Source organism: Nyctereutes procyonoides, unplaced genomic scaffold (assembly GCF_905146905.1).
Source record: "Nyctereutes procyonoides isolate TBG_1078 unplaced genomic scaffold, NYPRO_anot_genome, whole genome shotgun sequence".
Classification (NCBI taxonomy): Eukaryota; Metazoa; Chordata; class Mammalia; order Carnivora; family Canidae; genus Nyctereutes; species Nyctereutes procyonoides.
The window spans coordinates 27,801,655-27,816,986 of record NW_026575122.1 but is presented as its reverse complement, the minus strand read 5'-3'; the positions used below and the strand labels follow the sequence as shown (position 1 = coordinate 27,816,986).

General features: G+C 36.0%; 1 protein-coding gene across 1 annotated transcript in view; it reads left to right on the top strand.

The window, feature by feature from the left end:
* The window catches only part of CFAP54 (cilia and flagella associated protein 54), a 299,369-nt gene that overhangs the window by 102,701 nt on the left and 181,336 nt on the right, over positions 1-15,332 (top strand). Inside the window, 4 exon segments of the mRNA XM_055336223.1 lie at positions 750-897; positions 3,665-3,820; positions 8,156-8,278; positions 15,145-15,273. Coding sequence (XP_055192198.1) covers positions 750-897; positions 3,665-3,820; positions 8,156-8,278; positions 15,145-15,273 — 556 coding nt within the window.

Sequence of the window (15,332 nt, the reverse complement as noted above, 5' to 3'; positions counted from 1 at the left end):
ATGAGTTGCAGGAATGAGAGAACTAAATTTCTCCTAGCAAATATAATTCCCACGTTTAACACGTGGTGAAGCAGCTTGTCCTCAAGTATAAATTACTGATGTCACATCCTTCCTTGTTTTTTAGAAATGGAGGGTGGACCTGAAGCTTAGAGAGAGTTTGCCACCAAGTAAAGCTGAGAGCAAGGAAGGGAATATTGGAAACAAAGAAGGAAGGTTGCAGATTCACAGTTTTGCTAATGGTTGGCACTGTTGACTGCAATTTAGGAAAGATAATTAAAAATAATCCAAGAGTTATTAAGACTCTGCCTCCCTCCATCCTTCCCTCCCTGCCTCTTTCTTTCTTCTTTTTTTCTGTACCCATGGTGGCTCTTGCTATAGGTGACCCTTATTTCCACAAAGTTTATTAATTGAAATATTGGGCCTATTTTCCAAGTTTCTGAATATCTATAGTGATTTCATGGTATTGATAGAAAAGAAGTATATAAACTTCTTTAGAACCAGAACATTTTACTGATAGTTATTTTTATGTATTTGTGACACAATATGTCAGAAGCTTCATTTTCTTAGTTGTTAAACATAATCTTTAATTTTAATTTAAGCAGCAGTGTGAGAGAAGTTGTTCCACAAATTTTTGCTGCTATTTTGGGATCACTGTGTAGATATTAAGAACAGATCAATCTAAAAAGGTACATTTACCTGCTAAATCATTTTATATGTATACCTGTAACATCATTTACTTTCTTTTGCAGATTACATTCAGATATTTTGGCAGAGACTTCTTCAATCCTCTTATACCTTTTTCTTAGAAATATTTTTGTAACAAGTGACATTAAAATTAAAGAAGAAAATCTTTTCTGTGATAATATTAAAGGCAATGAGATTTTCCCCTCTCAACAAGTAAGTAATCTAAAAATGACCAAAAATGTGCCAATTTCCCTTTATTTGTTTCTTGATGTTTCAAGTTCATGTTTTTTTTGGATTGCATATCCTGATTTGTGAATGCACTGAGAGGTCATTTTACGATCATGCTGGTTTATTTGATATTCCTTATAGGTTTCATAGGACCAAGTTCATATATATTTTTTTCTTCTTTTCAATTTATTTTTTGTGTCTCTACAAGAGTAGTATAAATTTCAAATATTCAAAAAGTTATAATGTACAAAGTGAAATGCATCATAATCCTGTTATTACTAAAAATAACTCTGATTTTGTTTTCTTTGTTTTGTTTTTATCCCTGATATTTAAAAATATGCATAGGCAAGTTATTATTTTATAAAAATGACATCACAGTCTCTTTGCTACTCCACAATTTTCTTATTTAACATTTCTTATAATTTATTTTTTAAAAAAATTTGAGTGAGAGAGCAAGAGAGAGAGAAAACAAGTGGGGCAGAGAGGCAGAGGGATATGGAGAGGTAGACTCCCCACTGAGCAGGGAGCCCAATGTGGGACTCAATCCCAGGTCTCTGGAATCATGACCTGAGCTGAAGGTAGACACTCAACTGACTGAGCCACCCAAGTGCCCCTATAATTTATCTTGAAGATATTTTCATGCAGATACATATCAATTTATCAAAATTTTTTTTACAGTTCTCAGTTTATTAATTCTCTCATGAAATATCTGCACAATCAGCACAAAGTCACTGCAGAATCTTTACTCCTTCTGTTGTCCATTCTTCAGCTCACTTTGTTGCCAGCACCAGCACTGTTTTTTTGCAGTCCCGCTGATCTTCTTCATTCTGTTCTTGCATTCCTTTCCCTGTTTTCTTGAGGTCTTTTTCTTCTCATACAGGCCATGTCTTGCAAGTCTATGTTTGAGTTCATTATTCTTTGCGTAATCCAGGGAATCATAAATCATGCCAAAGCTAATTGTCTTGGTACCACCCAAGTTGGTTCTGAATCTAAATATAAAGATGACATCTGGTGTGATCTTGCCTATTTTGGCTAGTTTCTCCTGTGTTTCTCTCTTAGGTACTGTTGCCTTTCTGGGGTGAAGAACGTCAACGAGTATTTGTTTTCATACTAAAGTGTTTTTCATTTTAATACTGCATTCCTGAATAGAGGCAGGAATGTAACCTATCTTCTACTGCTGGATTCTCAGGGTGGCTATAAACATTGCTGTATGTACATCTACAACCTTCAAATCTTAACATCTCGCTTTTAAAAACAATCCTTTGCTTTATTTTTTCATTCTAGATTGAACATCACTCTTCTTTCTCCCTCTTCCTTTTTCCTTCTTTAGAAGGAAATCTTAGGCACATCGAGGTTTTTTCAATGTATTTGTTTTTTACAGTTGCTTTTTCCTACCCATGCATTTATTAATTAATCAACCAATAAATTGTTACATGAGACTTTGCCAGTGTCTTTGGATACAAAAATGAAAAAACAAACAAACAAGCCATGGCCCTTTTGTCCAGGGTAAGTTCACAGTCTTACAGAGCCCAAGCACTTACAAACAACATCCTGTTCATACTATGTTGCCTTTATAAAAACAATCTTTAAGTACTTCAATGAATTTCAGAATGCTGGGTTACCATTCTACTAAAAATTTACTCCTGGAAATTTCTGGTTGCCACTGATAAATTTCTTTGTATGTAATTTTGTATATATATATAGAAAAACAGGGGCACCTGAATGGCTCAATAGGTTGTGTCTGACTCTTGGTTTTGGCTCAGGTCATGATCTTGGGGTCGAGGGATGGAGCTTCACATTGGGCTTCATTTTCAGAGGGGAGTTGGCTTCCCTCCCTCTCCTCCCACTGGTGTGCTTGCTCTCTCTCTCTCTCTCTCTCCCTCATATAAATAAAAACTAAAAAAAAAAAAAAAAGAGAGAGAGAGAGAAGAAATATAGTGAAATCTTCCTTAGGGAAAGGGAAGGAAAAGTAGGATAGGATCTCTACTTTTTTAAAGTAGCATTTAATCATAATTTCTATTTTGCTACCATTTTTATTTAAGTAGCAGAAGTATAATAGAAGATTAATTTGGTCTACTGAAAATTTACCATTTTTTTTCACAAATCCTGAAAGAAAATGGGACTTTGTTAGTCAATGGGGGCAAAATTACAGAGACAAATATTTTAATTATGATTTGTTACAATTTATGTTTTGAAAAAGCTTGATTTTTTTCTAACATTAAAATGTAGCCAAGTTTTATTTTTTTAATTTTTTAGAATTTTTAAAAAAGATTTTATTTATTTATTCATGAGAGACACACACACACAGAGAGGCAGAGACACAGGCAGAGGGAGAAGCAGGCTCCATGCAGGGAGCCTGAGTGGGACTCAATCCCAGGTCTCCGGGATCACACCCTGGGCTGAAGGCGGCGCTAAATTGCTGAGCTACCTGGGCTGACCAAATATAGCCACGTTTTAATTTTACCTAAAAATTTAAAAAGATTGGTCCCTTTTTCATTACTAGTGGTATTTGTATTATTTTATAAAATGTTCTGAAGTTTAAGTCTAAGGTTGTCTTATCTATACATAACATTGTTGTGGAGTTAGAATTGTTCTTGAATTTAGATTTTCTTCATATCAACATTTTAACATACTAACATGTTGTTAAGCCACAAGGATCACATTTCCTACCCTTTCTTCTTAGAGACACATTGGTGAAGCACTTGATGTTCACTTTGAGTAACAGTATCTGTTTTTTTTTTTTTTTTTACAGATTGCTAGATTAATTGAATGTGAGAGAATATTAGTGGCATTGGAACTTAGCAACTACCTAAATGATTCCAATTATGCCCTTCAAGCTGTGACTCAATGTTATGGCCTCCTTGTTCCTATAATCTACCACAATATTGTTTTGGTACCTGTCATACAGGTAAGCGTATTTATCCCCCCAAATAAGGATATTTTTACAAAGGAAATGCAACAATGCTTCTTAGAAAAAAAAAAAACAGTGTATCTTTTGTAATGTACAAATAGGTCAAAGACAGGTGTAAAATTTCATGAGTTAACTGAAAAACATTTTAATAATTTAAATTATGTCTGGACAAACATAAATAAGGACTAAAATGTATTTCTCCGAAAACATTCAGCCCCATTGCTATCCATGTTTAAACATTGGCAATCTGCTTTTCTAGTTTTTTTTTTTAAGTCATTTCAATTTTTATGCTTGTGTAATGTTAGAAACAGCATTACTTATTCAAAAACATATTGTTAAAGCCGTCATCTGGGAAAATAATTGGTGGATGACCCAAGAAAAAAATACTTGGTTTCTTGGTGATTGAGGAGTTGGAATTTATGGAAAAAGAGTAGGTGAGAGCTGGCTGAAGAGATTATATTAGTTGTCTCTTCTTCCTAACAAATCATTGTAAACTTAGTGGCTTAAAACAACACATACTTACTATCTCATAGTTTCTGTGGGACAGGAGACTGGATATGGGTTGGCTGAGTCTTCTGCGGAGGGTCTTATCAGGCTGAAATCGAGGTGGTGGCCAGAGCTGTGATCCTACCTGAGGTTGCAGAGCCTCTTCCAAACTCACTGGTTGTTGAGAACTCATTTCCTTGTGCTCATGTGATAGGAGGTCCTTAGCTCCTAAAGGCTCACCACCAGTCCCCTGCCACATGGTCTTCTCCGTAACATGGCAATCTGCTTCCTCAAGACCAGCAGGAAAGTCTCCTCTAGTATGCACAAGGAGGAGTCTCATATAACAAGATAGTCATGAGCATGATATTATTACCATATTTGCAGGTCCTACCCACACACAAGATAAGGGATTATATAGGGCTTGTACACCAGGGGGAAGAATCTTGTGGATGGTTGTAAAATTCTGCCTACCACAGGAAACTAATGAGAGAAGTAAGGTTTCACTATTGATCTTTTAGAAAGTTTTCACCATCATCATTATCATTATTTATCATCATGAACTCAGATTTTTTTAATTCACCATTGAGAAAACTAACAAGCTTGGGTAACTTAACAAATACTTGCCTTGGTGTGCCTATACTGGAGCATAGATGTGCCTCCTTCTCCCACATCCCCACATTTAGGAGTTCAGTTGCTTAGGAGATCTGCCTCCAGAATCCAAAATCTAGACTCATAGTTGGCAGCTTTCCATGTCATTTGTAGATAGATTGTAGAACAGCATTCTCAAGTGTGGTGTATGCTTCCTCCAGAACCCAAAGGCATTTATTTGGCATTGTCCTTTCTTCTTAGAGGTGAGAGATGCCAGATATCAGACCTACGTGGGAGGGAGTGTCTCAGCATTCCCCAAATAGTTCATTAATGTGGCAGTTTCCTGAATCTTCACAGGGTTTATTTCACCCCTCCAGAGGGCATGTATCTTACCAAGGTCTTTAATGTACTTGCCATTTCTTGCTTTTAATTTCGATTAACATATTATTGATGTAATGATCTAATGTTTTGTTTTTGAGAAATGCCCAGAGAGTTCAGGTCATTTCATGAAATATGTCAGAGGCTGGGAGGATTATCACTGCCCTGGGGAAAGATGCTGAATACGTACTTTTGTCTTCCCAGTATGAATGGGAACTTCTTCTGGTTCTTCCCAGTTGAATAGAAAAGAAAACATTAGCCATAGCAATGCATAGTTTTTTAGCGTCCTCTTGCAAGGATACCACATTGGGACCAATATCTGCAACCAGTGCTCAGTTGGTCAAGTTCAGGATAATCCACTGTCATCCTCTTGCACCCCATTGATTTAGGGTGCCTTTTGCTATAGGTGAGAGAGTGGACTATGAGGAAAAGCCTCAAAAAAGAAGTTCTAATAAATTGTATTGTTTAAAATAGGAAAAGTGAGTGGAATGCAAGAGGAGATACTAGAAATAGGCCTCAATATGTATGAGAATATATGACAGAATTGGCATTCCGCTTCAGCAGGAAGAGACTGGATATTTTTAGTAAATGCTGGTGAAACCTCTGGATATTCATCTGAAAGAAAATAGAGTTTGACACCTATATCATACCGTATATAAAAAGTTCAGATGTACTAAAGATTAAATGTAAAATAAAGCAAAAAGTTAAGGGAAAAAAAAAATCCCAGGTTACATGTATAATCCAGGGTTGTAGAAATCCTTTTTAAGCAAGACAGACCACTTAGAAATAATAAGAAAGATAAGAACTATTGACAATATTTATGGCAACCTATGTGTGACAAAAGGGACCATAACAAAGATAGTAGAAAATTTGTGGATTTAGAAAAAATATCTAACAATGATATTTATATATATAGTACTAACAAGGATAAATATATATAACAAAAAGTCTTACAAATTGACAATAACTTAATTAAAAAAAATGTCCACAGGATATGAATAGGCAGTTTACAGGAGAGCAAATTCAAGTGGCCAAGAACCATGAAAAGATGCTAAAACTCTGAATATCCTTAGACATGCACATTAAATGAACAATATAATATTGCTGACAGAATTGAAAAGATCTGTGTAACTCTTCTTGCTCGTGACGATGTGGGGCAAAGGCATTCTCATTCATTGATAGGGAACATGTGAATTAATGTAGGCTTTGGATTTTGGTAAAGCAATCTTAATTTTAATTAAACTAAATCTAATTTTAATTAAAAATGAAAAACAAATATACTTGACACACACTTGATACTAATCCTTCTATTAGTAATTTATCCCATAGAATAAAATCACCAGTTAGTAAGATGCTATTCCTAGTTCCACCCCTCAGTTCCCAGATCCGTGTGTTCTACCTACTGGGGACCCAACACCAAGTAATTGTCATTGATATAGAGTATACTTTGCCCTGGAAGATGGTGCTTCATCCTTACGAGGTAACATCTCAAAGCTGGTGCTGAAATTGCCACTCATATTGGCAACTAAGCATGTACAAGGGTGTTTCTTGTGGCCTTCTTGGTGGTGACAAAAGAAGCTGGAGACAAAGAGAAAGTGCAGTAGCCGGAGGATGGCCAGTATACTAGATTGTAAAATGTCAGCTGTAAAAGTGTGTGCAACATGGGGATTCTGGAAATGGCTGAATAAATGATGGTTGTTGCACACTAAATCATATAAGGCAGTCATTGGAAATAATGAATTTGAACTATACCTGTAGACTTGGAGGAATTTTTCACAAGACATGGTTGAAGCAGAAATGCATAGTTCAAGCAAGTGTTTATGAATTCCATTTTGTGACATAGCATTATTTAACATAACATTAACCCTCCCTCTATGTATACTTGTGTATTTGTGTGTGTGTGTGTGTGTGTGTGTATATACATACAAAACTACTAAATTGCTAACATGATTTGGGAATATGGTATAGTGTGAGCATGCTTTCCAAGAATCTCTACTTTCCCACCTTCTTTGCCTTCTTTTCTCACACCTACCCTCTCCATGACCTGGAAGGCTCATTCCCAGTGGCTTGGCTTGGAGGCTAAATCTGCTGGTTCAGGCTGTGCGGCAAAGGCAGTCTGCTTAGGGGTGGGGTTGGGTAGTGATGGGGAGGAATTAAAGAAACATTCCAAATACTCATAAGTGTATAGTAATGATAATATTGTTAGAATGGTGGCTTGTAGCAATTAGTGTGCCTACAAAAGACCAACATCCATATGTTAACTTGTCTTTTGATAATCTGGATGATTAATAGATTGATGCAGTCTCAGCCCTGCTTTTCTGACAATAATGTTACTCAGAACAGTGCAAGAGTATTGAAAGGTAAATTTAATTATCTAGCTCTTGATCAAATTCAGGATCACATAATATGAGGTGGCATAAACACCAATATTTATGGGATATGGGATATGAATGCTTGGTTGTAATTTTAAAGGAAACTATTATTTCAATTACCTCGTATCACCATGTATTTAATATGGTACATCTTTCTCCAAATGGTTTTTTAAGGTCCTTGTAAGACTGGATGTGCCTTTAGTGCTTTGTGTATGTAATATTCTGCCTATATTTTTTTATGACACTTGTCAAAATGTGCTGTTTTGTAATCTGTGTATACTTATTTTATCCTCTTCTCTAGTTTTCAAGTTACTTTAGATGAGGGACTCATCTGAAATTGAATGTATTAATTTTATCTCAAAGTGCATTCTTATATAAATAAGTAATTTATTGACAATTATTGATAATAATAAAATTTGGTTTAAAACTTTAATGATTTGAATAGAGCATTTCCTAATGAGTGAGGGTAATGTTTTTCAACAGAAACTATTGTGCTTCTATTTTTCAGATCTTGATAAAGTGTGTAGTGGTTTTGCAAGGATTACCAAATATCATCCACTCAAAGAAACATACTGCAAGTTTTGAAAGTGTACAACACATGATAGCTTGTTGTATCTTCTACATAATAAAGGTATTTATCTCATTCTTTGTCTAGTGCCACAGAATTTAGGAATAGCAATGATTTAGAAAGCTAAATTACTTTTATTACATAGAATACTTTAAAAAATAGTACCCATAGTGCATTTTAGATCAAAAGTTGCCTGAGTAGGTCAGTTGGTAAAGCCTGGAGGGTGTCTCTTAGGCCAAGAGAAGGATTGGGAAAGAGTGCATTTTGTGGGACCTCATTCACCTTGGAAACGAGAAAGACCAAGAACCCAGAGGCTGATAGGTAAGTTTATTTATCTTCATTGCTTGGCTCAAAGACCAGCATTGCCTGTTTCTTCATAGGCTTTAGTTGACTGAGTCCAGGGAATTTCCTCAAAGAAGGGCCATATCTGCCTGCCTGTTTTATATGGTCCTCACAGGACCTTTTATGATTTGGTCAGGGGTCTGGAAGAATGCTGCATGGATGGACTGACTTGATCCATCTGTTAGGACTTCAGTTTGCTTCAGTGAAGGTCTGGAAACAGAGAGGCCTTTTCCTTCTATCTTGGCAAAAAAGTCATGATTTGCTGGCTGTTTATGGCCTGACCTCAGGGGCAGAAAATTATATCTTTCCATTGCTTACTGGTTTACCACTGCATCTTTAACCTTGTCTGTGCAGAGACTGAGCGAGGGTAGCCATTAGCCAGCATAGAATGGAATTATCTAGAGATAAATTCAGAAGGCAGATCCAGAAATCCTAACATGAAATAAAAAGAGTTCTGGAGGTAGGAAATTAAAAAATGGAGAATAGTTTTCCTCAGTCCTATACCGATTAATTTAAGACCTTGTGTCTTGACACTTGGTGGTGAGCTTCTTGAAGTCCAAGGATAAAGAAATATCCAAAGTTTTGGAACAGGTTATTTGCAATGGAAAGAGAATCTATTAGCTTCAGACTTTATCAGCTACACTAGAAGCTAAAATACTGGAGCAGCGTTTGTAGAATCCTGAGGGAGAAGACTGAGTTCCAAAAGCTAATAACCAGGAAAGCTATCATTCCTTTGTCAGGGCAAAATAAACATTTTTCAGGAGTTCAGGCATTTAAAAAATATTCTGCCAATGTACTTATCTGAGGAAAACACTTGAGGAAATATTCTATCAAATGACAGTTGGTTCAGGAGAGAAAGCCCAAGGTAGGGAAAGACAAAAAGGAGCCGAATAATGGGAGCAATGAATCTTGCAATATATGTATTATTAAAATTAAATAGGTAATAATGATGTGATGTTGATTTTGTAATATAAATACTAACTAGGAATTCTTGAAATAGAAGTGTTAACTTTGAAAGAAGAAGCTTATTAGTAACCTAGAACTAAAACTTTTATCTTGTTTGGGGTCAAGGGAGGGGAGACCAGATAGAAATTCTTGGTGCATGGTTTTGTGTTTTAAAAAATACATCTAATATAAAATTACTATTTTCTATTGATGGAATATATGTATTTAAAGATGATTCAGGAATGAGTTGCCATGTGCAGTACTTTTAAAGCACAGTAGAATTTCTAAATTGATAGGAAGGAAAAATAAAGAGAGGAATGACAGGGAGGAAAAATGGCTAATTCAGCAAAACTAAGAAAAAAGAAGAAGAGATATAGTATTTAAGAGAGAAGGAATACAATCAAGATACAGCCTTAAAACAATGTGACAAATACTGGTTGAAAATAAATGGATAAACAGAGGTACTGGGAAAATGCACAAATAAAGAAGGAGTAGCTGTTTTTATACCTGAAAAAGGAGAAGTCAAGGCCCCAAATATTAATCAGGACAAAAAAAGACATTGTATAATTTTCTTCAAGTCTGTTTTGTCTTACAATACTTCGCTGCTTCTGGTAGGCATCTGGTCACTTTCTGTCTTAGGACAGTGTCATTGTCAAGTATTAAAGGTCAAGTCTGAATTAAAACAAAACTTGAATTTTTTACAACAGCAAATTAAAAAAGAAAGGCAATTAGATAAAGTGAAAAATACTACAAAGGCATTTGATAGCACTTAGCAACCTTTCTTTAAAAATTATATGTAAGTTATGAATGGAGTCTATTGAACAATGATAAAGATTTTACCAAAATTTTATAGCAAATACACTAAATGGCAATTTTCTGAAACTGTTTCCTTAAAAATCAGGTGTAGGAGATGCTCTTTTTTTTTTTTTAAGATTTTATTTATTTATTCATGAGAGGCACACAAAGAGAGGCAGAGACACAGGCAGAGGGAGAAGCAGGCCCCCTGCAGGGAGTCTGATGTGGGACTCGATCCCAGGACCCGGAGATCATGCCTTGAGCCAAAAAGCAGATGCTCAACCACTGAGCCACTCAGGCATCCTGAGATGCTGACTCTTAAGAGTGTGATTCATTATTTGTAGAGATTTTATCTTATGCAGTAGATAAGGATATGAAATAAGTTTACAATATTAAAAAAGTATACTTCATCTGTAATTGTAGAGGTCTCAAAAAACTCATGAGAACCTAGTTTAAAAAATATTAGAATTAAAAGAAAAAGAATTTGTAAAAATGATTGTGAGATGCGTACAAACTTTTTTTTTTTACTGCTAATAGTAGCCAATTAGAAATGGAGAGAGGAAAATATACCACCAATAATGTGCAATATTTTAAGACAAATACCATGTGATTTTTACTAATATGTGGAATTTAAGAAACTACACAGATGAACATAGGGAGAGGAAGAAAGAAAAGGGAGGCAAACTGTAAGACACAGTTAACTATAAAAAAAAAAATGAGTATTTTCTGGAGGGGAGGTGGTCAGGGGGATGGGTGACATTAGGTGATGGGTTTTAAGGAGGGCACCAGGTGTTGTGTGTAAGTGATGAATCACTAAATTCTACACCTGAAACTGGTATTCCACTGTATGTTCATTAACTAGAATTTAAATAAAAACTTGGAGAAAAAAATATAACATTTTAAACCTCCAGAGTGCTAAAAGTTCCGAATGAAAGAACCAAAATCTTACTGAAGGGCACAAAATAAGATCTGAATATATGGCAGGCCATGCCAAGTTCCTGAATAGGTAGACTTACTGTCACAGAAATGTAAATCCTTCTAAAAATAGTATTTAAATATAATACAGTTCTAAAAAATAATAAATAAATAAATAAATAAATAAATAAATAAATAAATACAGTTCTAATTAGAATCCTAATGGGGGTTCTCTGAAATTGATTAGAATAGTTTAAAAGTTGTCAGTAGATAACTAAAATTTATTATAAGGTTACTTCAATTTAAAAAATGGTGTTAACAAAGTAGTGGGCAAATAGTTCAGAGGAATAGAAGAGTCTAGGAATAGCCAGGCAGCCCCAGGTCTATAGAAGAACTTAATATATGACAAAGGTGGCATGTGGATTTATTGGGAAAATGAAAATATATTAAGATATTTTACCTAATAAAAGGTGCTGGCATCATTGACTATTCATCTGAGAACAAAGCCAGAGTCCTGCCTCCTATCATAAACGAAATAAAGACATATGGATATTTTCATGGCTTTGAAGTCAGAAGAGACTCCTTTTGCAATAGTGCATAAAATTCAAAAGGTACACAGAAAAAGATAAACCTGATAAAAAGATAGGTTACATGATAAGTAAAAGTTTTTTATGACAAGACACTAATAACAGGCTTAAAGGCAAATATTTAAAAAAAATTGACAGATATTTGATTATAAACGTGGCCTTTAGGGAGTAATCAATGAGAAAATATGAAGTAATGTTACAGTTTAGGAAAAGAAGAATCAGATTTATCTTTAATTATGAAGGATCTATTTCAGTCACTTTAAAAAGTGGGGTAGTGAACAGGTACCAGATTATGAATGGCCATCTCATGAGGTAAGGGAGGAGCCATTCCAGGGTTTTAAACCTGGAAATGATGAATTTGCATTTTAGAAAAAAGAAATTATTTTGGGGGCACAACAACTAATAAAGTGAGATAGGACCTGAGGTAGGGAGTGAGTTAGAAGGTGAGAGATGATAAACTGAACTATGGCAGTCCCTCCTTATCTGCAGTTTTGCTTTCCATGGTCAGTTCCATTCAGGAAGCAGATGGCTGTCCATCTAATGAGTTGTCAGAAGGCCAGTAGTAGCCTAACATGATGTCACAACACCTGTGTCATTCCCCTCCCTTTGTCTCATCATGTAGGCATTTTATCATTTCACAGCATCACAAGGAGAAGGGTGAGCACAGTAGGAGATGTTTGGAGAGAGACCTTGTTCACATAGCTTTTATTACAGTACATTGTTATAATTGTTCTCTTTTGTTAAAGTTTTTGTTCTTAACCTCTCACAGCACCTAAGTAAGTGATAAATTAGACTTTATCATGGGCACACACGTATAGCAAAAAAAAACCACAGCATATTAGGATTGGTACTATCTGTGGATATAGGAGAAGGCAGGCGGCAATGAGACCCTAGCACATGTGGGAGGGATGAGTCTGGGCAGGAGATTGACCTCTTTCCTTTAACAGGAGGGTAGGATGGATGGTTGTAGTTACAGGTAAGCATGTAGGTAGATTTCTGGACAGGAGATAAATTACTTTCCATACATTTCCCCTGTGAAAAGAAAGCAAGGTAGAGAGAGAGAGAGAGAGAGAGAGAGAGAGAGAGAGAGAAGGTGGGAAGTAAGGGTGGGTTTCAGAGATGGAGAAGAATGGGAGATTTTGCAACAACCCCTGTGGAAGATGGGAGAGACTACTGACCTGGAACAAGAGACCAGCATCTGGGGCCTACTGCATGTTGAAGTCCTCAAATTCACATGCCTCGTCTTTCAGCTTCGGGAGATTTTTCTCCCATAGCACACAGCAGCTTGGGGCTGGCCCTGCATTGCTTTACCTGCCAGCCACAACTCCACTAGCTCTTCCCCGCCCCCAACCTGAAGAATATAGTGAGATCCAAATGATATTATTGTAGGAATGACCCTGAATGTGTTCTGGATATTTGTAAAAACTAAAGTGTGTATCAATGTCAGGATTTTAATATTAGAGCTGGTTCTGTCCCATAGTGTTACACTAAGAATTGCCCTTTCAGAAGCTTCCTCCAGCCTGACCAATATCCCCAGAGCTCTGGCCTTGCCTCGAGTCCCAGACTTTAGGTGTTCATTTTTTTTTATAAACACATTTTTGTGTGGATTTTCTGTTATGACATGGAAAGCCCAATTAGTCTAATGGCTCTGGGTTTTTTTCCTCTGTTTAAATCATTGGTAATCTTTTCAGGTGGCTCAATCTTTCTTCTTTAGGCAGCACTATTGTTTCTAAAAGTTGCCAGAATTCCAAATAAAGTGCCACTTCTGAAAAGTGTCATCCTAAATGTTTCATTATTTTTTGCATTTAAAAAATTATGCTCAACATCTGGCATAGTCTTTTTGTTTCTGTTTACCATTTGGTTTGTTAGTAGAATTGGTTTTCTATTTTTCTGTTGATTGGAGAATTCTTGATCATTTATGATTTTCTACTGGCATATTAAAACAAGGGAAAAGATTACACAGTTCTTTCTAGTTCTCTCTAAGCCTTGGATCCAAGTATGTCAGAGAGCAAAGTTGAAAGGAGCGGAAGTTTTGGCTCATTTTGGCTTTCTAATAAAACATACTCTCTCACATCCATTTTGTAATGAGACTGAACTCTTTTGCCTGACATTCACGGCCCTGCTTGACCTAATCTCATCTACCTTTTCAACCTTTATTTCACCATTTTCCTTCCTACACTCAGTCTCACAGTCAGCATTAGTTTAACACTATTGCCTGGTTTCTCAGGAATATTTCCAGTTCTTAGCACTCTGCATCAGGTAGGTATTGTCAGATTTATGCAACCATATATATATATATATATATCTCCTTTCCCTGTATGGGGAAAGGATCTTAAGTATAACTTAAGTTGTTGTTACTTATCATACGTATAACTAAGTTAATCAGCCTGATAGAACAGACCGACCTACATCTAACAAATTCCTACAAGCTTATTTATACTCTTAGAGAATTGCCCTGTGGAATTCACCATGAATGTGTCCCCTTTATATGATGCTTTGCTCCAGAGGGCATATGGAAATTAGATTGCTGGCCAGGGAAACTTTTCCTGCTAGAGCCCAGGTTTTAATGACCAGGTAAAGCTATATAAATAAGGTGGGCAAGTTGTTCTGAGAAATGCCTTAGGGGTACAAAGGCATGAAGTCCTGAAACCACGGGGAATGTCAGAATTTATATTCTGCTCAGAATTTATATTTTGTAAGCTTAAAGTACAAGGAAATGAGTGGTTTACCCCAGAGAAGTAGGTAAAGGCCTGGCTAGAAAAGGCCGAAGAATAGAAATTCATAAGGAATTGTGGAGGAGAGGGGCTCCCCTTTCTCTGACTGTAATGTCTGTTTTCCCATAGGGTTCACAGAGAATCTGCTCACAATAGCTTATCTCTGGTCCAATCCACTGCCAGATGTCTTTTAAATCATTTACTGATATAACTATTCCCCTCACCCAGGACATTCTGATGTCAGTACTTGTCCGTTTCACATCATGGGAGGTGGTGGTTATGTGGCCTTTTTAGAATGATTTTGTTTTAACATGGATCTTTTAAGTCGGAAATAGTTTCCTAATTGTTAACTTCCTACACCAAAACATATATGGCTATGTGTCCCAGAAATATGGGGAATTCTGATAAGATAATCTTGTTATCTATCCTTTGTTTAAAGTAATGGAATCATGCAGTTTTAATTGTAGGGCAATAGGATCTGGAGGTGAGCTTCCAGTTTCCTTAACAAAATCAGGGGAAGTCTTTGACCCAAAACATGAATGAGACTTTGGAATTTATGAAAGATGGTGGGTGATACTTGAAAATAGACAAGTGTTTCCAACAGGGATAATTAAGAAATATTTTTAATTAGATTCTGCGTTCATGGAAAGAGTATGACCTGGCAGTAATGATTATAAATTATGGAAAAAAGATGTTGGACATCACATCAGGGTGTAAATCTCTATTTGGTCTGACTGACCAAGAAGAAATGCAGGAGGAGGTAATTGATTTTTGTTTCTCATCTTAAAATGTATACTTATTTGAGTCTTTGAAGGGTCA